The following is a 24,644-nucleotide window of genomic DNA, read 5'->3' as shown; positions in this document are numbered from 1 at the left end:
CACCCGAGATTAGAAGCTATTTCTTGTGTAAGTTTTGCACTAAACACAGGGTTTGCTGGGAGCCATTTGACACACCCCTGCCTCCTGCATTACTGGGATTGTTGTCTGCCTTTCTAGCTAAGGATTTTACCAGCCATAATTATCCACATTTCCTTTCTTACCATCTCTGTGTGTCCTAAGAAGAGCCAATGGCCAACCAATCCTGAAGGAGATGTTATGAAGCTTCAGCATGGTCGATAGTAGAAAAAAATGTAGACATGGTCCTCACAAGGGTCCACCCTGACAACCTTCCCCTCTAAGTACTTTCTCAGGCAATGGGGTAGTTATATTTGGTACCACTCAGTCTCTAACCTTTCGTTGTTTATTCCTCCCTTCCTGTTTCTATAAATTAGAAGGGAAAATTAGACTGTCAGGTGGATGAAAGCTTTTTAAATTCATTTTTACTCCCTATTCTTTTTGTCATTTATCTAGTTAGGAAAAAAATGTATTCAAGATGCTCCAGTGTTTCTGCATATTAGTGTTATGTTTTTTTGATGTCTTGAAATTAGGTTTGTGTGTGGTCCATCTTGCTCAAGACTCCAAACTGCCTTGTCTCTGCTGCCGGGTTACAAACAATCCCAGCAGACATGTGAGTCACCGAAGGTACTTGGTAAAACAGACAAAATCCATAGACAATCCTGAAGGCCTGTGTCTCTATTTTAATTTCTGAAAAATGTCTCCTTGACTTTCAAACTCAACTTTTTATTTTAAGCCCAAAGGTAAAATATTATAAGATGTTAATTCATCCTTTTCAAAAAAGGCACATGAGGGTTAAAACATATGCTTTCTTCTTCACTCAGAAAAAAAAAAAATCATTCCAACCTTTTGGGGGGATCACATATAGCTCTAAAACAGCTGAAGCTAAAAACATCAAAGTTGGCATGACTTCAGTTATCACTGAATCAGGAAGATCAAGCCAAGTTTTTGAAGAAAATGGTTGAGCATTTTAAAAATAAGAGAAGTTAAAATGCTCTCTCTGAGCATGCTCAGTGGGAGATTTTTAAATATTTTCTTTAGGTCGGCTTTATTTTGTTCGTCACTTTGGAAACATTTCAACAAAAGCTATCTAATTAGTCTTTATTAATATTGTTCACCAATGCCGTAGCCAAGGCCCAAGTGTCTGTCACCTGCCAAGGTGACATTTTTACCTTGTGTGCCAAGGGACCACTACTGCTCAGGGTAGGTGTGTTGTTTTGCTCTCTTACACAGAAGTCATTGTTTGCTCCAGTGACTTGAGGTGATACAGATATGGGGGAGGGGGATGAGTGACTGGGTGTGGATGCAGTTCCACACAATTCAGTACATCGAATATAGCTGCTAGATCGTCGCCTATTTTGTTTTTTTACTGTCAATTATCAGCAACTTCAATATTTCCCCCAAAATGGGTAGGGCAGCTTTAGTCTTTGACAAACAAGAGGCAGTTTAAATCAACCCTCAAGCACATAAATATGGTCCTCAAACTGGAAACTGAATAGACCTGGTGCTTGTTTTTTCCCCAAGAGGATTTCATTCTCTTTTAGGCAGTAAATAGCTCACGCTGTGCTACTGACAGTTTGGGGCCCACATTTATTTTGCAATAAGACAGTAAACTGGCCCTGCTTTACCTGGAACAGAGATAAATTGACAGACCTGGAGAGCCATTGACACTGAACTTGTTATCACCACCGTCCGACACTGTCTCAAGATGTAAATTTTGCAAATGGTTTCAACAGCCTGGTGAGAATATTACCTTTCGTAGAGCCCTTTTACTAGTTTCAACACTGCAATTTCAGGAATTTCTTTACTGGAGTTCTTGGTGTAATCCTCCAATAGCATTTTTCAATTGAGGAAATACCTTGCATGTATAATGGCCCAAGGGAATTGCCTCGCTGGTGAGATTACCTCTCTACCTGTCTAAATAGCACTGAATCTATAAATTGTCAAGAGGTAGATTCTGACGTGACTGTTGTTCCTAACAGGCAGTCAGACAGTGATGGCCAGAAGGGTCAGTACAATACAAGGGTAGCCCAGAAGACTGTTTGCAGGTCAGATTGGTTATATTAATCCATACCTAAGTTAAAAAGATATAATTATGCTCAATTTGTGGACTCACGTGTACTAGGAAAAAATATTTTAATCGTTGGCAGCAGAATTCCTACTAAGGGAGAAAAAGCATCTTTTTTTCTTTCTTACTTAACAAAACATGTTGGTGGACAATGTTTGTGGGAAGAAAATCCTTAGAGGAGAACACAGTCAGAAGAAGATAACCAAATTCTCTGTATAAAACACGAAATGCATTTATGAAGGTTGTATGCAAAAAGGCATGGGGAAGAAGAGTGTTGGGGCAGATGACACGGTAAGAAGTTAGAGGCCAAATGCGAAAGGCAACCCATGAACATTTTTTAGTGGAGGGTGTGGAGAGGATGATCAAGGTGCATTTTAGTAATGGGGATGCTTATCATTTAAGTTTACATTTTAAATAATCTGCTAGGCTGGGTGTGATGTAATCTTTCCATCCGCCATGAATCTTAAGTAAACGTCTACCAAGTGCTACTTCCTGGAGTGAGATTTGGAAAGAAAAGCAAAGGAATTGTCAAGAACAAGGACCACTGGCAAGTGGTAAGACATGCATGAATTGTGAGTTCAGCTGAAGCAGGAAGTCAGGCCAGAAAAAACTAGATGAAAGGTAAGTCCTCTCTGATAAGCTGAGAGACACTGGGTTTCTCGTTTTATAAGGATTGGAGGTTTGAGCACATTTTATTTTAAATTTGATGGGAATGATGATGGAAGCTGACAAAGGATATTTCCTAAGGATTCTCAGTGCCATTTCTTGTCTGCCTCAGCTATACCCAAGTTTCTTCGGAAGAGCCTATGGATCCTGCCAGGAATGACTGATTCTAGCAAGCAGCAAGACTGAGCTGTATGTGTCCAGTTTTCCCAAATGACACTTCTGCCTGTGGTTTTGACCCTTGGTTCTGCCTTTCATTTCCCCTTGAGGAACCAAAATCCAGCTCTGAACCCCAGGTGGATTGCTGGGGAGCTCAACTATGTCACCTAGTTTTTGCCAGCTCCTTTTGTTAAGGCTGTCTTTTTCTGCTCTCTTGAATGGCTATCTTTGTCTGTCCCCAAACACAGGTCACAGAGGCTTCCAAGATAGAGTTGGCCTGCAGCTGGGTTCTTTTAATCTCATTATGTGGGTCCGTCTTCTCAGCTTGAAAACCATTAGTGACTTTCTACTGCCTGTTAGGCAAAATCACAGTTCCTTACTAAGACATACTAGTTTTTTCATAACTTGGTTCCAGCCTCTCTTTCCAGTTCCCCCCATTTAATGCTCTCCATGAGCACTCACAAGAATATTCTTTTTCCTCCCAGTGGGTACACCTGGCCATATTTCATTATGGCTGTTTGGACCAGGGGTGGAGGCTTGAACCAAAGAATGGGACCAAACACAGTGCCTTTCTTGGCACCTAAACTCAGTGTTAAGAAGGATGCTCCAGTCTGTGCAAATGGCTGTTAATACAAGTTCTTTACAGAGCAGAGGATACAATTTGGATTGTATGACTATTTCAATTCATGGATTAAGAAAAACAAACTAAACATGCTGCCTTGGCTCATAAATCTTTTTCTCACCAAAGGGAATTATTAAACTTTAAATTGTTTTTTTTTAATGTTTGGTGTTTGTTTACTTATTTTGAGACAGAGAGAGAGAGAGAGAGAGAGAGAGAGAGAGAGAGAGAAAGCGGGAGAGGGGCAGAGAGAGAGAGGGAGAGAGAATCCCAAGCAGGCTCAGTGCTGTCAGCACAGAGTCCCAGTCAGGACTCGAACTCGTCAACAATGAGATCATGACCTGAGCCAAAACCAAGAATTAGACGCTTAGCCAACTGAGCCACCCAGGTTACCCTAAACTTTAAATTGTTATTTACACCAAAATATTTGAAATTATAATGACTACAGAAGATATATCTCACATAAATGGTGAAATCAGTCAATCTACATGATGTTCTGATAGAGACCTGGAGGTTGTACAAATCTAAGTAACTGAACTGGTTCAAGTCACCTTTAACCAGCAAGCCATCCTATATAGTACTGGTGTCTGCTGGGTGGCCAGTGATTTCTTGAGAAAAATCCAAATCTTTGAACATGCACTGGGGATGGAATATGTTTTTATTGCTTAGGACTCTTTAATACTTCACAGACAATCATCAGGGAAATATAAACCAAAACCACCATGAGATACCACTGCACACCTGTCAGAATGTCTAAAATTAACAACTCTGGAAACAACAGATGTTGGTGAGGATATGGAGAAAGGGGAACCCTTTTGCACTGTTGGTGGGAATGCAAACTGGTGCTGTCATGCTGGAAAACAGTATGCAGGTTCTTCAACAAATTAAAAATAGAACTACCCTACAACCCAGAAATTGCACCACTAAGTATTTATCCAAATACAATAAATATCCAGAATATACAATAATATAATAAATGCTGACTTAAAGGGGCACATGTACCCCAATGTTTATAGCAGCACCATCAACAGTAGCCAGATTATGGAAAGAGCCAAATGTCCATCGACTGGTGAATGGATAAAGATGTGGTATACACACACACACACACACACACACACACACACACACACACACATATACATACACACACACACAATGGAATACTACTTGGCGATGAAAAAGAATGAAATCTTGCTTTCTGCAACGACATGGATGGAATTAGAGGGATTATGCTAAGCGAAACAAGTCAGTCAGAGAGAGACAGATATCATATGATTTCACTCATCTGTGGAATTTGAGAAACACAACAGATGAACATAGGGGAAGGGAAGAAAAAATAAGGTGAAAACAGGGAGGGAGGCAACCTATAAGAGACTCTTAAATACAGAGAATAAACAGGATTGCTGTAGGGGAGGTGGGTGGGGAGGATGGGTAGAATGGGTGATGGACATTAAGGAGGGCATTTTTGGGGATGAGCACTGGGTGTCATATGTAAGAGACGAATCACTAGGTTTTACTTCTGAAGCCAAGACTACACTGTGTTAACTAACTTGAATTTAAATTAAAAAAAAATACTAATACATGATAATTTATTTTCTCTTTGATCATAAAATTTAAACTTTCTGAGGCACAGACTGAGCTACTACTCATACTTTTCTCAGAAGAAGTACCTGATTACACATAAGAACTTCATTAGATTTCAGCCTTTAATGGCTACTACCTAAAACTTAACAGACTCGTTAATCCCCCCAAATCCCAAATTTTAAAATATATATGCTGCCAATACTTTCCATTTTTGTGGCAGTCTGATTTTGAGTCTTGCAAGACAGTAACAAATAAGTTCCAGAAATCTTCATGAGATCATCGTGAAGAATGGGAAGAATAATTCCTTAATTTTTTGCATTTGGACGGTGCATGTGGAAAGCATATTCTGATCTTCTTTTAGGTTCTACCCAACCGATAGTGTCATTTCAATGTGTGAGATCGGTTTCTATGTTTCCATGGTTAGAAATGAACACATAGTCTATTATTTAAGACTACAGTTAGAAATGGATTTAGGGCAGCACCATGTATTCATCTTTCATGTCCTACCATTTTCTATTCACATTGTCTTATTTTGCCCAATACATAGTTGTGACTATAGGAGGCATGTTTAACATTCTGGTTTTAAAGTTTTAAGTATATCAGCTATGGAAGAATGTTAAAAAAATGCAAGTAAATATGCCAAATATGAGATAAATTTTCAAGAACTAGGGGCACACATGAAGATAAAGAGGATGGGTGAAATACCACAGCAGCTTTCTTGGCTGACTTGTACTTAGCCACCTCTCTGTTTCCTCTGCAAAATACCCTGACCCAAGGCCACAATACACTGAATCTTTGTGGCTAGTTAATACCTCTGCACTGTGCACATCTGTTCCCACTAGAGGGAAGTCCCAGGAGAGAGTCTCGAACAAGTTTATGCCAGTCGTATTTATTTTTGTAATTATGCAATTTAATTAAATAATATGTAAACTGATGAAATAGAGAAAGAAAGAAGAGAGTTGCTTTGGGGAGCACTTTCTTTGAAGAGAAGATAAATTTGACTCTATACAAAATTATGAAGGGTTTTCTCTGAAGATGGGGGTAGGTCTGAGAGAACTCGCAAGGTATTTCCCAAATTTATCATCATAAATTTTTCTTGGGTCTTTTTTTTTGAAGATTTTTTTTTTATTTTGAAGTAATCTCTACACGCAATGTGAGGCTCAAACTTACAACCTGGAGATCAAGAGTTGCATGCTCCACTCTGTGAGCCAGCCAGGTGACCCTATCTTGGATTTTTAAATTTTGCTTTCTCTTAGGTTTAGTCCCTCATTCTATTTCATATGATCATAGTTTCTCACTACCATTTCCTGAGCACTCAGTATGTGCCAAGCACTGTGTAAAGAGATTTGTTTGCATTATCTTATTTGATATGCATAGTGATAACTATTAATTATTGAACAATTACCTTATGTGCTTGGTCGTATGCTGAGCAGATCATATACATTGTCCATTTAATTCTTATAGTACACCAATTTTTAGATATGCAAATTGAAACACAGAATGAATGAGAACTTTGTCCACATTCACACGGCTAATAAGTAAAAGAGCGGGGACTGGAACCTAGCTCTATTTAACTCAAAAGCCTTCTCTCTTATTACTATACTTTATTACCTCCACCTATAGAGGCTTTAAGGATCTGCCTTATTTATTTTTGCAGCCCCGGTGCCTAGTTCAGTGCTTATCTGACGTTAGGGACTCATTAGTGTTACATGGATGAAGGAGGGCATGCATGGAGGGATATTACTGAAGTTCTGCTTGATAGAGCTTGGTGTCAGTTTTCTAGAAAATGAGAATGAGAGATTCCTTATTTATAGACACAGTGTCCCTTAATATAACTTAGTCTTCATTTACTTCTCCTATTGATTGACACATTAAGATAAGATATAGGATAATGATGTTGGGAAAATAAGAGATGGTAGCTATAATTTACTGTTGTGGACAGTAGATTCCCACCCTCCCCGCCCCCCACCTTCTACTCATCATTTTTGTTTTCTTTTTGGTAATACCATCTTTGGGGGAAACCGTCTCTATGGCAGTCCCAGCCTCTATGTTTTGAGCGGAGTTGACCTAGCCCTTGGCTCGAGGGATGGGCTTGTAGCCCATGTCTGACTCATGAGATCCCTGCATTCCTCTGCCACAGTGAATGGATTAGGAACAAATATGGAATAAACAAGGGATCTGAGCCAGGCCAAGGAGAGCTATTCCTGGGAATTTTCTATTCCCACAACAAACGAGAAGCTTACGTGTCCCTGAGGATGCTAAACTGGTACGATACAATCCTGCTTCTACCATCTTGCTGCCAGCAGGAAGCATTTTAAGTGAAAATGACGTGAACCAAGAGATGAGCAGTTTAGAGATGGCAAGAGGCAAATTCCTGGCAACACCTTTTGGGCACTTGGATCTAGTCATCCCCAAAGTCATCTCTAATCATAAGTTTCCATTAAGTAACCCAATGAATTCTCTTTTCTGCCTGGACAGTTTGAGTTGGACTTTTGTCTTTGCACCAAACTTAGCATTTCTCAAGTATCTATAGGAATCTAAGAAATGTTTTCATAATGCATATGATTGGGATCAAATGGATCAATCCAGAAACCATGGCTTATAAATATTTAGGGGAGAAAAAGAAATGACATCTAAAAGAAAGCAAGACAAAACATAATTATACATAAAGCTGAATCTAATATCTTTCTAATATCTGGCTCTAATATCTTAGCCCTAGCTGGTGTTTTAACTTTGGTGCTTAGTAACACATTTTGCTCTTCAATTTAAAAGAAGACTCACCTGTAAGTAAGATGGCTTGAAGAATAGAAAACCTAGCATTTCAGAATCTGTATTTTTTAGGGCTGTATAGATAAAGTCAGAATGTTGAGGAGGAATACCCCCCACAATGTTTTAAAATGAATTCTTAGGACTCCTGGGTGGTTCAGTTGGTCAGGCGTCTGACTTTGGCTCAGGTCATGATCTCTCTGCTTGTGAGTTTGAGTCCTGTATCGGGCTCTGTGCTGACAGCTCAGAGCCTGGAGCCTGCTTGAGATTCTGTGTTTCCCCCACCCTCTCTCTCTCTCTCTCTCTCTCTGCACGCCTCCCCCCCCCCCACTCATGTTCTGTGTCACTCTCTCTCAAATACACATTAAAAAAATAAAATGATTTATTTAATTTAAGACTTCTTCAAGCAGTATTTTCTTCCTACTCACTTGGAAAACACACACTCACGTATACATATCCATGCAGAAACAGAAATCCATTCAGGTACAATCTAGCTTGTGATCAAGAACTGCTAAAATAGGACCTTTATCATCAGCACAGCACATCCCAAAATGTCTTTGTAAAATAAATCAAATTATATGAGTTAATTGATTCCAGGCAACATCAGCAAGTGCAGGTGGAGACTGAATAACAGGATGCTTATTAATGAAGTACTATTAATCAAAATTGACAATACCAATTCTGTTTGTTGTATTTGAAAGCTACCTGTAGTGGTTATAGATATATTTGCTGAATTTTAAAACATAGTTTTGAAAAAGAAGACAAAGGCTATAGTAACACATGGGATTTTTAGCTGTGGATTTTGGACTACTGATATTTAAATGCTGAAAAGATACTTCTAAATGCAATTTGACAAGCAATGCCAAAGATGCCAGTGGTAATTAATTAGCCCTTAATTGAGACCACAGAACAACAGGACATAGGAATTGGTACCCACTGCCATTTCCCCCTTAGGCTCCGTCTTCTGAGAGCCAGGGGTGTGGCTGCACCCAGAAGTCACAAAGTAAATTAGGAGAACACATTGAAAATGGACATTGTTGATGGGTCTCCTTTACCCTTTGCTGTTGCCCCCGGCTATCTGTGATGAGACAAGGACCTTGATTGTTTGAAGGGGAAGTTAGGGTTCACACACATCTTTAGATGTGCCAGGTGAGTGTTGCCCTCACATCCTAGACCAGTTAGGCTGGACACTTCATGAAAAGATGAAGCCTATGAATCAAATGTTAACAATGGGAATGAGGGCAGGCCAACATAAAACAACTTAAATTTGGAATAAAGATATATTTGAATTTGTAGGCTTTGTTAGGTTGTATTTAATTTTTTTGTAAGAATACATTTAGATCAGGCTGTTTTTTAAAGAAAAATATAGATATTATAATTATAGTTTGGACTTCTATGATGACTTAAAAAGTTTAAAGACTCCCCAGAATATAGAACCTGTGTCTTCATAGATAGGACACTTCAACAAAGGGGAATGAAAATTCTTGCTTCATAACTCCATAGACTGAGCAAATGAAAAAATGGAAATGAATTCTTCTAGTCTCTGAATAAATCTAAAGATAGTTTCTGACTGAAAATTTATGGTAGCTTGTCTTATAACAGACAAGTTGGAGATACAGTTTGTTAAACTTGCCAGTGTTTTCTGAAAAATAAAGTTTGGGCAGTTTTAATTTTTCTCTTAGAACTGAAATCAGTAACTAACTGAAGGTACAGTTCATTGATGTGACTAGAAATTGAAATCTAGGTTCTTGAGTAACAGACCCTCAATCCATGCGGATTATATTACTTTTGAAGGGCCTTCACTCTCCAAAATGGGCTCAGATAAAGTATAAAAGTCATATATACATCTGGAAAAAGACTCTTCAGGGATCTGCTTTATTTGGTCACACACATGCCTGCAGTTAAAACCAATCAGATACCCATCCTTTCAACACTCTTAGAGAGGGCTTGATTCTGATTCTTTGGAGGCCCTTGAGAATTTGTCATAGACAATAATACCCACTGACAAAGCAGAGGGCAATGACAGTTTGGTGAGAAGTACTCTCTCCCTCTTCCTAACTGATTCCCTTTCCATGGCTCATTCACTGAATCAAGTTGGTTCTCATGAACGGAGAGTCGCCTTGATGTCACTGCTGCTTACCACAACTGGAGAAATCTGAACAAGGGCTCTCTTAATTAACTGAGGTATTCACATGATGTGACTGGAGTAGACCAGTGGTTCCTAGCCTCTGTTACCATCAAAGAACCCAACTGAAGGTTATTGATGGCAATAGAAATGCCACCTGGTGGCCTCAGAATAAGTGACAAATTAAGCTTCTCTTTATTGTCTTGATATTAGTTCGTGAAGAAACTTCAAGAAAACCATATCTTTCAGTCTTAGTCAGCCCCCATCTCTGTGTTTTAAAATATTAGTTTGCACATCTTATGGTATTTGAAGATAAATTCATTTTAAAACTCAGATATTTGTACTGCTTACTGGGATTTTTTTTTATTCTATGAAAATCCCATATCTCTTTCATTGGCCTCTAAACTTCTGATTTTAATCCTGACAGGTTGCATCTTTACACCTCCTGGAACTCCACACATTTCAGATCTTCCCTGAAGTACAGCTTCATAATTATAGTCTCATGCATGGCTGAAATGATACGTGGGGCCATGAGCCACCCACTTCTATCCTCTCAGTAAACATTTCTGAACTTGTTCTGTAAATTTGAGCACCGATTTTATTTTCTTAATTAATTTTATTATGTATTAAACTGATTTATGTTCCCACTGTATCAAATAAAAGCATTTACTGTATATGAAACATGCATTCAATATAAAAAAGTGAAAATACATTTAAAATGAGTAAGAAAACAAGAGCAGAGGGAAAATAAGGGGTAAGGTTAGAAAAGTATCTAAGGTGTATGCTCTCAAGTTGTAAATGCTTGTCAAGTTTGACTGGAGCCTTGCTTCATTCCCTGTGAGTCATATCATTTCCAGGTAGGCTACCAGTGATCAAATTTACTGCTAACCTCTGAAAACATTTCTGCTTTCCTTGTACTTTTTATGTGACCACATCTGTTCAGAGGCACTACGATTCAGAATTTCTTATTATTTTCACTTTTGCAAGGGAGACTGGTGTAGAGAACAGGTCCCATATTAATTTACTCATTCATTCATCTACTCACTAAAGTCACAAAATATAGTGACTTTTATGTGCCAGTTAATCAGGAGGGAGGCAGTTTTGCATAGAAGTTAGGCATAAGATCTTTGGGTTCAGACAGACCTGCATTCTAATACTGACCCCACTACTTTTTAGTTGGGTGACCTAGGAAAAAAAGCACGTGGTTCCTCTGGATGCTAGATTTTGGCTACATCAACTGAGAGTAATGCCTATTTTACATGGTTCTTAAATTGAGATAATGTATTTTAAATATCCAGCAAAGTATGGGACACATGGTTAGTGTTCAATTGTGTCTATTCATGCTAGGCATTCTGGAAGAATTAAAAAAGCACAAGGATAGCCTTTGGCCTACTGCATTCACTCTACTGTATGTAAGTGTCCCAGTCACCCGTATGGCTGTTCATAAGAAGGGCTAGGAGTTTAGAGCAGGGAAAGACCTCTTCAGATAGGGCCAGATCTAATCAAGCAAATCTTAAAAGACCTGGGCATTGAATCCGATTCTTTGAAGAAGTGATAGAACCTGGGATGGGCAGTCAGCATAGAGAGGAACCTGGATAGGAGCTCAAGAGTATGAGCCAAGCAGTACAGCAGATGTGGGCAGTACAGTGGAGTTGATGAGGAAACTTATTTGTCTGGTGGAGTGACATGTCCAGCATGGAAGCATGGCTAGAATTCCAGGTAAAGCTAAGACAGTGAGGAAGTACTGACAATTTTATTGAAAGACATTACCTCCATTGGAAACTGCAAATCCAAGAATCCTAACTGCATTTAACTACCCAGAATAACTAGCCAGTTGGAGCTCAAGTGCCTTCGCGGTAGCTTATTTCCATTTTTTCCCCCCCATCACTATAGTAAAACTCTGTTATAGGACCTGCAAACTGGCCAGATGACCTGGGAAAGTCCCAGGTTTGCTCATCTTTTGAGGGGATTGGACAGTTTCCCTTCTGGAACTGATTTCTTGAAAACCTATAAAGCATTTCCCTATTGAAAATGAGAATAAAGGTTAGATGCTCACTGTTGCTGCTGCACCTCTACTTGCTTTTTGGACGTCTTTGGTTAAACTCCCAGATGTCTGCAAGGAAGTCTCTACACAGTGAGTCATATTTAAAAAAAAAAAAAAAAGAGAAAGAAAGAAAGAAAGAAAAGAAAAACAAAAGAAGAAAGAAAAGAAAAAAGAAAAAGAAAAAAAAATCTTTCTTCTTCTTCTTCCTTTTTTTTTTTTTAAAAGGAGTGGCCTAGGTGTTGATTGGACTGAAATTCCACAGAACTGAAAACAAAACCAACTCCTTCCCCCACCCCTAAAAACAAAAACCTCCCATGTGCGTCTCCCTGTGAAGCCACTTTACTACTTCCTGATTTTGAACTCAACAGTTACATTTTTAAAGAGACATCACACTTTGGAATATAAACATGTGAAATCTAAATATGAAATACAATAAAGCAGCTTGAGCCAGGCCTTGCAACGTGATTTTTTTTTTTTTTTTTTTTTTTTGTTCCTTTAATTTCAGGTAGTCAGGCACTTTTGACTTTTGAACTCTGTCTCTAGCTGTGCTGCTGTTCCTTGGTGGGTTTCGAGATGAGACCAGCAGCTTCTCAGTGGCATACTTCATTCATTTTCAGAAGACACCCGTATTCTTCTCTGCTTTGCAGCATCCTTCCTCTGAGGGGCTCAGGATATTGAAGCCTCAGAACAGCCCAATATGCAAGGATATAGATAGTCTTTCTGAATTACCAATTTGAGATGGTGAAAGACAAAGAAATATTGCCTATTTTTCTCTCACACAGGAAACGCCCTTTTGTGACTTACTCTCTGTGTGGACTGAGAAGAACCACTTATTTGTGCTTGAGAGACAGAGTGCAAGCTGCAGAGGGGCAGAGGGGCAGAGAGAGGGAGACACAGAATCTGAAGCAGGCTCCAGGCTCTGAGCTGTCAGTTCAGAGCCCAGTTGCAGGGCTCGAACTCACAAACCATGAGATCATGACCTAAGCCGAAGTCGGAAGCGTAACACACTGAGCCACCCAGCTGCCCCCAGAAGAACCTATGATTATATTGTGTGTCTAGGCCCTACCTAAGCTCCCAGTTCTGGGGATAACACAGAACTGCCCAGGGTGGTGAGCAGCTCGAAGCACAGGAGACCCAAGAAACATCCTACTCACTTTGGCTGCATTCCGACAGCTCTTATTTCCTGATATTCTACTTTGTTATTTCCTCCTCTGACATACTGCTAATGATGTTCCTATGTTTCTAACAATATCCTTAAAGTAGCTTTGTATAAAGAAGCTTTCTTACTTTTCATTAGAACACCCCAAGTAATCTACCTCCCTGACTCTCCTGCCGCCTCTGATCTATTAAGTCCAATTACTGATCTCTAATTTTCCCTTCAGTGATCCTCCATGGTCCCACTCCCATGCTTTACAACCCCTCTCAGTTTGTGATTTCTCCCTCCCATCATCACAAAAGCTCCTGAACTCATACTTCTTCCAGAAAACCTTAACTGGCTAAAGTCAAGACTAGTCAACATAACTTTCAACATATACTTTCTACAAATGCATTTGGTCACTTTGATTTAAAGCAATCGAAATCATTATTTCATTACATTTTTAATCTGCATCTGGACCATCTTTGCTTCGTTGCCATCTGTCTGAGTTTATAACTTCTTGGAGAGAGCAGGATGTGTCAAAGGCACTTTTAGACTGCTATGAGGCATACCGTGAAAACTTATGGCTCATCTCACAAATATTTATCGAGCACCCACAATGTGTCAGACCCCGGACTGGGTTCTAGCATTATAGGAATGGACAACTCATATTCACCAAGTTGAAAGTCGTGGAAAGCAGTGGCATTCTTTCAGTAGAAGGCAGAATATGCAATGACGGTAAAACGTCAGAAACCAAAAACGAGGGGGATCAGGCAACAACCCTATTGGAAGATGTAGGTGGCCAGTGAAAGTTTCTCCAGGGCTTTTCGACTTGATGAAAGTCTGTGTTAAATTGAATGTCAAGCAGATTTGACCCAGGAAATAATGACCATTGAACAATATGCAGGGCATGATTGATCTCCACTTCCTGCATTGCTTAATAACCCCTTTAAAGTGTTATTGTAGTTGTCCTTGATTAGGGCAATTCATTTCCATTTTCTGAATTTAGGTCCAAAACTATGTATTTGTTTTCTTGTTTTGTTCTTGGTTTTGCTGTTGGTTTATCGGAACAACACCATAGAATGGTTCTTTTCTAAATTTCTTCCGCTAGTCAAGTAGCAGGATAACTCAGACAGGTTTCCTTTCCCCTTTTTTTCAAAGTAAGCATGCACATACAGACATCCACCTTCAGATTCTTTTTACTGGCACATCGAGGGGGGACTTGAGCGTCATTTAAGCCTGCAAAGTTGAGACCATAGCTCTGTGGCTTTGACTCTACTTCCCAGTGCTGAGTAGACTGCTGGGATTCCACAAATAAATAATAAAAATAATAATGATTTTTAAAGCATTTGGAAATGCTGAGTTGAAAGGTGTGGTGTAAGTGCACTGTTTTATTGTGAAAGTGATATCTCTCGCATTATCTGCTCCTAATGGAGGGCGGCAGTAATGGAGAGTGAGGCACTTATGCCTCTAGACCAGGGTCCCTGAAGGCGGGGTGGAGCTCCAGCCGGCACTGTGGTAACACTTACTGTACTCAGTAACTGCTTCCTTCCAATCTAGCAAGAAGGTATGAGAAGAGTGATGTTGCTGCTTGTTCCCCTAAACCTTAGAAAGTCGTCTTGGCTTCGTATTGATGGAGAAAGTAACTGATAATCATACTGGAAAAATACCACAGATTTAAAAATATTAACTTTCAGTTTTGGTCTCAAATAAAAACACATTTGGCATGGGACATGTCAGCCACATGGATATGAAAATAGCTTTGGTCTCTGTTAGGGGCTATATTATGTGCCCTTGACCCTCAAAATCATCTGTTGAAATCTTAACCCCCAGGACCTCAGAATGTGACTGACTCCATTTGGAGGTAAGGTCTTTGGTGATTAAGTTAAAATGAGACCGTTAGGATGGGCCCTTATCCAGTATGACTGACGTCTTTATAAGAAGAAGAAATTGGGACAAAAAACACCAGGACTGTGTGCTCACAGAGGAAAGACCGTGTGAGGACACAGTGAGAAGACAGCCATCTGCAAACCAAGAAGAGAGGTCTCAGGAGAAACCAATCTGCTGACACTTGTGCTCTTGGACTTTAAGACTCCAGAAGTGTGAGAAAATAAATTTCTGTTGTTTAAGTCACCCAGTCTGTGGGATTTTGTTATAGCAACCCTAGCAAGCTAATATAGTCTGGGATCATCCAGATTTAGGGTTCACCCTGAGCCATACAGCACAATATAGAAAAAAAATATTTTTCATACAGTATAGTCGGAATGCTTTTCCAACCAAGTCCATAACTTTAATTATAAAAGGAGCATAACCTGCATTAAATTATGAATATGTTAACATATTGAATGGGGGACAAGAAAAATAAGCACCAGATTTAGGCTACATAGGCACTTGAAGGTAGAAGTAAAAAAATCTGGTTTCCTTGACCACATTGTCATAATATGCATATATAACAGTTTATTGAATCCAGGCTGCGTAGACAACCAGAAGAACTCTGGCTCCATACTGTCACAATGCATGCCCACAACAAAGACTCAGGGAGAACAGCCCCTTTCATTCGATCTCTCTAAGTATTACCAACACGAGAGCTGAAAACCTTACCTCTGTCTGAAGTATATCTATGTATCCATGCATAAGTTATTAACTGGGCTCCCTGGGATCTGTTGCTGAAAATATTAATATATTCAAATCTCATTCTAGCTACTGCAAAAAAACACTACATCAGATCAATGCGTTAATATCCTTCTTAGACAAAAAAAATCTGGAATTGTTTTCTAAAGTTTCTTTCTTGTTCCTTAGACTCCTCTGAAACAAAGGTGATATATGGCCTAATGAGGTAAAGTGGCCATCAGGTGACAGCATGCAGGGTTGACTGTACCTATAAAACACTGTTTATTTGTCCTGGAAATACAGCAGTCTTTCGTGAGGATTATGGGCTGAGTCCTGTTCACAGCATCCAGTGGCAGACATTTTTTTAAAATTATACTTTCTTAGACATTTTACCTGATGGAAATGAGGTAGAATGCCTTCTAATTGAAGATAACGTGAATTTTAATTTGTCAATCTCCTCATGCTCATGGGCGGTGCATTCTGGACACAAATACAGCTTTGAAGGAATTGGAAAGCAAAGCTATGCTAAGAACCAGCAAGGCAAGTGGGAGACCTGCAGAGTCAAGGTGGTGATGAGAGTGGCCATTCTTGTGACTTATCCCTTTAGATTGTCGCTCTACATTTCTGGGTCCCCAGTTAAGAGATATATATAATGACCAGCCCTGGCACCATGCAGCTTTGCCTCTTTGCTATTGGCTGCACGGAAGGCCTTTTATCAATGACAACAAACAAAGTAGGTGGTCTTTTACCTCTTCCTAGCTGCAGCAAAAAAAAAAAAAAAAAAAAAAAAGTGACATAATTTTTCACAGCCTGAAATAATTGTGGAAGTACAGATACTGGTTAGGATCACTATGAATTATTAGTGGAAAAGTGGGTCTCAGAAGTACGTTACATGTGAAATATTTTTCGTCACTTGAACATGTGCCGTCCAGAGCTGGCCCTGTTCTAGCCGTCACAGGGAACAAACATTTCACATTCACAGATGCTCCCAATTTGGTGCGGTTTGGAGTGTAATTTAGATCAAACGTCTCCATGTAAATGAGTCAGGGTTTCTTAATTAGGTGCCTCTAAAGCAAAACCTTGGACCACATCAGTAGGTGTGGGTGTGGTGCCCACAATACTGGAATCTTTCCTATAGACAGGCTCTCAGTATCATTCAAATAGAGCTTTTTTTTTTTTTTTGGTTGTTTTTTTCAGGCAATAATAAATCTGCAGATGGCATAGACAGAAAGACGCTACTTCAGAAGAGCTGTCTAAAAACACTGCCTCTTTGGCAAATGCCTTAAAGTAGGTCATTCTGCTGTGATTTAGCTTTTTCTTTAGATTTGATTGCCAGCTTTTTGTTCCCATTACAAGTAGGGTGCATTCCAGTCCACAGACTTGTTCTTAATTTTTCCAACTGGTATTTGTTTACTAGGATTTGCAGATCTTCATATGAAAATGGCCAATATCCTGTCACAGTGCTAATCATGCACTTGACCACAAAACGAAATGGATCCGGGTGATAATCTGGCAATGCTGAAATATTAAATGCCTTAAACACCCAGTCTTCCCACAGCAAAACTGCGTTGATTTATATGGGTAGGTTTGTTGAAATAATTGTCCCATCTTTTATACATGTGAAAAGAAGAGGTGACAGGATGTAAATGGAAAACTTTTACAAGCCATACAGCCATTTGTATAGATATTCAGGTTATCTGCTTTTATACTTGTCATTGTTTGTGTTTTTTATAGGGGGAAAAATCATTGGGTCCCATTTCCCTATCGAGGCTTTGGGATTTACATGCAGAACCCCCTGCGGCATTAATGAGTTACCTGCATAAATCCCCTGGCAATCGATGGGCACATAGACCTTGTTTTGTTATATTAATTATTCCTCACAGAACCTTGACACTGACATTAAATGAGGCCTTAAAAAATCTTGATGAAGGTCTTAAGGTATCTTTTACTGTTCAAATATTAGCATTGCAAAAACAATGTCTAAGGCATTATTCATTTCGTGGTACCGCAGGGAAGGAGGGATTAAAATAAGGGCACAGGGAGTGAACTTTCTGGTCTTAACTCTTTATTGCCTAGAGGCCACTTTTCCTAGGACTGAGTTATAATCCTCAAATTGTGATAATGACTAAAATAAATATTAAGATCACAATGAATAAAAAAGTACTGTGTCAATTTCCTCCAGATTGGTTTTGAATATGGTGTCTCCTCCACAGGCCAAGTTTTGTCTTGGCATGGTGGTGTTCCCAGGTGAATTCCAAAGTGTCATAAGCTGATTATTCTTTTTTAAAACTATAATTTATTGTCAAATTGACTTACATACAACACCCAGTGCTCATCCCAACAGGTGACCTCCTCAATTCCCATCACCCATTTTCCCCTCTCCCCCACGCCCTCATCCACCCTGTTTGTTCTCTGTATCTAAGGGTCTCTTATGGTTTGCCTCCCTCTCTCTGTGTTTGTAACTTTTTCCCCCTTCCCCTCCCCCCATGGTCTTCTGTGAAGTTTCTCAAGATCCACATATGAGTGAAAACATATGGTATCTGTCCTTCTCTGACTGACTTATTTCACTCAGCATAATACCCTCCAGTTCCATCCACGTTGCTGCAAATGGCATGATTTCATTCTTTCTCATTGCCAAGTAGTGTTTCATTGTATATATAAACTACATCTTCTTTATCCATTCATCAGTTGATGGACATTTAGGCTCTTTCCATATTGTTGAAAGTGCTGCTATAAACATTGGGGTACAAGTGCCCCTATGCATTAGCACTCCTGTATCCCTTGGGTCAATTCCTAGCAGTGCTATTGCTGGGTCACAGGGTAGATCTATTTTTAATTTTTTGAGGAACCTCCACACTGTTTTCCAGAGAGGCTGCACCAGTTTGCACTCCCACCTATAGTGCAAGAGGGTTCCCGTTTCTCCACATCCTTGCCAGCATCTGTACTTTCCTGATCTGTTCATTTTAGCCACTCTGACAGGTGTGAGGTAGATTATTCTGAATTATCTGCTTACTTTCTACTTTGCTTCCCTTTCATGGCTAGTGATTCTTGTTGCGTTTGAGCCTAAAGTGGTGTGTTTCTTACCATATTCTCTCTTTAGGCTCTAAACTCTTTTGGGGAGTGCACCCACTTCCATGATTTGGAATCTTAACCCTAAAAAGTTGATTCCCAAATCTGCATCTCCTTTAATATCATAACTTCACTTACCCACCTGCTAAAATGATTTGTTAAATACCTCCTGTTGCACTAGCCTGTGCTAGTTACTCAGGGCACTACCAAGTCCAAGAAGAAATGATTCCTGCCTTCAAAGAATTAAAGTTACCCAAGGATGAGGAAAGGATTGACTACATAGAGCTGTCTATGCTTGGGGGAAGGGTGACTTCATGTCTTTGGTGCTGTATAGTTTATAGCGGGTTTATTTATAGGTAACTCTGAATGAAGTCCTTTGAGGTATAGGTATCATTGCCTCCTTCAACACAGAAGAGGAAACAGATGCTCTGAGAAGGTGTGTTATCCAAATGACACTATTAAGGGAAGCATCATCAACTCAAGACAAAGACCTAGGTTTTCTGGTTCTGAATCCAGTGCTCTTTCCACTCTCTCTCTCTCTTGGATTTAGTGCAAGATAGATCAAGTGTCTGGGCTGGACACTCTGCTTGGATTTCCAAACCTATTAAACTCTGATATAGTATATAGGCTTGGCTTTCACTTTGTATTATCTCATTCGATTACACACACACACACACACACACACACACACACACAGTAGATAAAGTTAAGCATTGTTCCCATGATGAAGATGACAAAACAATGGCAAAGTAGTGAAGTGACAGGCCTAAAGTTATTCAAGAAGCTCACCCCCAAGCCGGGGCCGGAACTCAGTTCTTCAGATTCTCTCAACCCATCAGAGGCAAATGCCTGGAACACTTCCCCCCACAAATAACTCTTTCCAATTAGACTGATAACTGGATAATTTAAATAGTTTTCCAATTTTCTTAGGATATATTCTCAGCATACCAATTATTATTTTTTTAAAATTTTTAACATTTATTCATTGTTTCTGAGGGCAGAGAGAGACAGAGCATGAGTAGGGGAGGGGCAGAGAGAGAGAGGGAGACAGAATCTGAAACAGGCTCCAGGCTTTGAGCTGTTATTACAGAGCTGGATGCGGGGCTCAAAATCAGGTTGTGGGGCTGGGAATCAGGACCTGAGCTGAAGTTGGATGCTTAACTGACTGAGCCACCCAGGCACCCCAGCATACCGGTTCTTTTAAAGATTTTACTGGGGTTTTTTTGTTGATGTTTGTTTTAAGTAATCTCTACACCCTACCTGGGGCTTCAACTTACAACCCTGACATCAAGAGTTGCATGTTCTATTGACTCAGTCAGCCAGGCACCTCCTGATTCTTTTAAAACAGAAGTCAGTTCATGCCATTCCTGTTCCCAAGTCTACAACTGGCTCTCCCTTTCTTTTCACTTGGAGCAAAAGACCAGTGCCTCATAAGGCCCTTGTCAATGATATGGCTTCCTTCTCCTCCTTTCCCCTCCCTCCCTCGGTTCCTGTAGACACCACATGTTAGGTGTCCTCTCTGCCTGGAATGCTTTGACTCCAAGTATCTACTTCACTAACTCCCCATCTTTTCTCAAACATCACCTTCTCTCCAAGGGACCTTAATTATTACTGCAAACCCCCCTCACTGCTCTTGATCCTCCTCCTCTGCCCCATTTTCTTGAGTTCCTTAGCAGGCACCACTGTCTAATATATGTAGTATTTCCTTATTTATTATGCTTATTTGTTTTATTTATTTGTTTATATTATATGTATTGCATAAACTCCATGTGAGCAAAGGTGATTAAACTTAAATGCATTAGCTTACTGATGGATTGTCAGTTCCTAGAAGAGTGCCTGGCACCTAGGTGGTGCTCCACCAAAGTTGACCCAGTCCACCAGTGACATCTCCATTCTCTTTAGTCTACTAATTGGACACCTTGGCATTGACTTCAACTCTTCCCAGTCATCCATCCATCATATCAAACCAATCAGCAAGAACTCTTGACTTCCTCGAAAGTCTGTCTAGGAATAACCCTCTTCCCACAGAGCTCCATAGCCAACATGGGGAATAATTGTTTTCTGGTCATGGCAAGATAATGGCTCAGTTTAACCCGCTTTGCTCCAGCCCCCTTCTTCAGCCCGTCCATCCCCAAATCATTTTCATATGACTGCTTAATAAATTGAGACACTTGAAACAAAAGTTCTTCACCTGCTCAATAACCTGCCTTGGTTCCCGGTAGAATCTGAGACATGAAATTCCAGCTTTTCTGCAGGCACCACTCATAACCTGGCTCCTCCCCGCACTTGGGTCTCCGCCTCCTTTGCTCCCTGTCACGGTTGGCACAGGCTGCTCACAGCCACATCCTGGCTTCCTTTGGCCTTTCTCAAGCCGGCCCATGGAACATTCTGGTATTTCCAAAATTCCACCTGTGCATTAAAGCCTAACTCAATGTCCACTTTTCACTGGAGACTTCTCAACTCTTGTAGTCTATTTCTGTCTGTACCTACTCCTTAACAGTTAATTCTTCTTTGCTCTCTCCTCTTAAGTGCTTTGTCCCCTGTCGGAACTTTACATTTCTTACTTTATACTTCTTCTATCTACCCAGATCTCCCCAGTGTGGTGTGGAGCACAGAGTAGACACTCCATACATCCTGATGATTCCTTGATGGATACTTACATTATTCTCCTTTTTGTATATGTACTTTATCCTGCTGGCTTTAGACAGTGGAGCATTTCAAATGATATATTTTGAATGATACCCTAAATTTATATATCTTTGGCAAGTAATAGCATTTTGCAGCTATACTGATGAGCTATATATTAGGATAAATGTATATTTAAACCCCAGCCTTATCTAGTTTACAGCATGTTTACAGCATGTCTAAATGTAGGAACTCATGCTCCTTTCACCAGGGATTAATTGGGTCTTGCTTTTTAAGTGTGTGTATGCGAGCGTGTGTGTGTGTGTTCCTTCCCATACATCTAAAGTGAATTCTATCATCAAGAAGTCACAAAATACGTAGATATCAGTATAAGAAGCACTTAGGAAATAACTAGATAAAGAATATAATCATTAATCCAACTAACAATTAAATTTTTAATGGTACATGCGGGTTTTAGCATGAAAGCCTCTGTAGCACGCAGCAATAAATTAAGTTTGCATAATATAAGCTTAAAAATGGCCCATTCTTTGATGTTCTGCAGCAACTCTGATTCTATTTTACAAAGCTTTGAAGGAAGATTATCACTCCCTTCACCGTCCATTGGTCAAGCTTTGAAGGTCTGCATTCTGCTATCTTGTCTTCTCTTAATTCATCTTGAAAGACAGTTTTGGTTCTTGGGAGGTCATCACAGGCTGCTGCTGGCCGGTGTGTCGCTGCTACAGCACTAACCAGTGAGGGTAAAATCCCATCACTGTTCAGAGTAGGTGTGTCACTCATGAAACATGTTCAGGAACCAGACGCCGTCCCTCCTGCTGTCTCCCAAGAGCAAAAGACATTTTATGAGTAGATTTTAGGAGTGGATTGGATTCTTTACCATTTTGGACTCCCTATGTTTCTGTTCTTTAGTTCCTAGGACAAATGAAAGCCAACTTGATTATTCAGGGTGTTAAACTCGTTCTAAAGTCCTCTTTCTCTTTGTCCAGCCTCTGCTCTCTTGGTTCAGGAAGAACTCTTCCCTCTTCCCTGTAAGAACTGCCTTCAGAAATTGTGGTTCCTAGAGACCAGCAGCATCTGGGAGCTTGTTCTCTATGCAGAATCTCAGGTCCTGTCTGAGAACCCCTGAATCAGAATCTACGTTTTTAACAAGATCTCCAGGTGACCTGATGTGTAAGCACATTCAAGTTTAAGAAATCCTGGCCTAGAACTTTCTGGAATGCTTAGGCCGTAGTAGTGCTGGCCGCTGAACTAGCAGGCTGAGAAGTCTTCACAACACCCACTGCCCACCACGTGACCCACCCAAACGTCCCTTCTCATTTGAAGCCCCCTCCACACTAGTACTCGTAAGCGTGTCTCCTGGGAAAGGTGCACCTGCGCCCACAGAGGGCACCCTTTTCCCCAGCCAATTAGTTGACACCATAAAGCACTTCTGATGGAGTCTGGGCTGTGAGAGGTGAGGCCTTTTGGATGGGATGCAGGATAACGGCCCTTACCACTTGTGGTCATTAGAGTTCCCGTGGTGCTTTTTGTGAGAGAAGGGATTGTTAACCTCAGTGTCCTGGCTGACTTCCAATCTGTGTAATTGCATGCAGTCTACCTAAGTCTGCACTGTAGTTTCAATTAGGTAAAGTATTGTTCACTTCTTGTACTAAACTGCTGTGTTGTGTGGCTACAGACTGCTAATTAGCTGGTGTTTTTCAGGTGGCTGCGTTCGTGATGAACAAAACGTCTCTCTGGCCATCTCCTCCCCGCCCCTGCTATCTCCTCCTCCCAGGGTCTCACACACAACGGCATGCCTGTTTTCTTCTATATTACCATTTCTTGGATTGAAGTACTTTGGGATCAGAAATAACTAGGATGTGACAAGGAACATTTCTTTCATTTCCCTATGTAGCCACTTGCTTCTAGGCCTACCTAGCCTATTGTAGGGTGTTGGAGGGGAAACTCTGGCAGAGAATAGCAAGAATGTGATGAGGGGTGAATAAAATAGGCCTTCCTCTGCCAAGATGAAGGGTAAATTCCTGTCATTGCCAGGGAAGTATGAATGACTTTAAGAGCTTGGCACTCTAGGAATTGGTTATTTTCAGTGCAATATGACTAGAGAGTGAGGCCAGAGAGAACAGGGCATGTATTTTATTTCTCCTTTCTTGATGGTTAGAAAAATATAGTGGGACACGTAAACCACCCATAAAATACCTCACTATCTCTCTGGGGGATCTCCATCTCTAAATATGGCTCTGGGAGCATGAATGGAATCCCCTTCTGATGACTCAAAGGTCAGTACCAGGGAGGCACTTATGACCCTGGAATGGCAGCTGGAAGTGAAAAAGAAGTGGGAAAAGATGAGGGAGCAGAAAGCCAAGAGGACAGAGTTGTGCTTTAATTGGAGAAGAGTTGTTTTTAAGAGAAGAAATTTTCTGGGATGTGAAATGATGGCAAAAAAAAAAAAAAAAGTGTTCAAATGGGAAAAAAAATCAGATTAGGTAAAACATTACTTTGCATATCTTTTCACTATGTGAGAAAATTGTTTTGATGTCCAAGCACAGAGACACAAATTAATTAGATAAAAATTCCTGTAGAGCAGAGGTAATTTCTTTTATCTTTTCTCATCCCAAACACTATGGGAAATAAAAGAATTAATTAATGAGTGAAAAGAATGAATGAGTGAACAAAATGGATGAAAGGAAAATATTTATTAAGAGGTGTATGTTGATTGTCTGTTCATGGACAGCAGGGAAAAGTAAGTGTTTTTAGTGCCAAAGTGCCAGCACCTATGACTTGCCTACTGCTTGCTGTGGCTCTGTCCCAAAGTATTCTACTTATCTCTTTGAAAATAAGACAGAAAAGGACAGAAGTCTCCTCAGTCAATACACTCACAGTATCCCTGTAAAGAAAGTCTGGTTTGCAAATCTCCTAAGAAGAGGAGGGGCTGGCATCAGAAAGTTGGGGGTGAGAGTCAGCTGAGGGGAGTGGACTTCGTGGAGCAGAAGTGAAACATCACAACTGAATAAGGTTCCCCTGCTCTTAGGGGCTGACTGTTATCCTGGTAAAATTGTGTTCATTTCCAGCTCAGCATCTATCATGATAGTCACTCGATGTGTATTTGTGTTCTGCATAAATGAGAGGTTGATGGTAGGCAGCCAG

At 40.2% G+C, this 24,644-nt stretch overlaps 1 protein-coding gene across 4 annotated transcripts in view; it reads right to left on the bottom strand.

The window, feature by feature from the left end:
- Window positions 1-24,644, bottom strand: part of ARHGAP15 (Rho GTPase activating protein 15) — a 618,637-nt gene that overhangs the window by 24,722 nt on the left and 569,271 nt on the right. Inside the window, exon 14 of one of the 4 annotated variants that reach the window (XM_045479691.1) lies at window positions 21,914-22,319. The exons of 2 other annotated variants lie outside the window; for them this stretch is intronic. In XM_045479691.1, coding sequence (XP_045335647.1) covers window positions 22,277-22,319 — 43 coding nt within the window. In that variant the 3' untranslated portion in view covers window positions 21,914-22,276. Of the gene's footprint in view, window positions 1-21,913; window positions 22,320-24,644 lie in introns of those variants that run through there. One more of the 4 variants, XM_045479692.1, reaches the window with a different exon arrangement.

Source organism: Leopardus geoffroyi, chromosome C1 (genome assembly GCF_018350155.1).
Source record: "Leopardus geoffroyi isolate Oge1 chromosome C1, O.geoffroyi_Oge1_pat1.0, whole genome shotgun sequence".
NCBI classification, from domain to species: domain Eukaryota; kingdom Metazoa; phylum Chordata; class Mammalia; order Carnivora; family Felidae; genus Leopardus; species Leopardus geoffroyi.
This window is presented reverse-complemented; position numbering and strand designations above follow the sequence as displayed.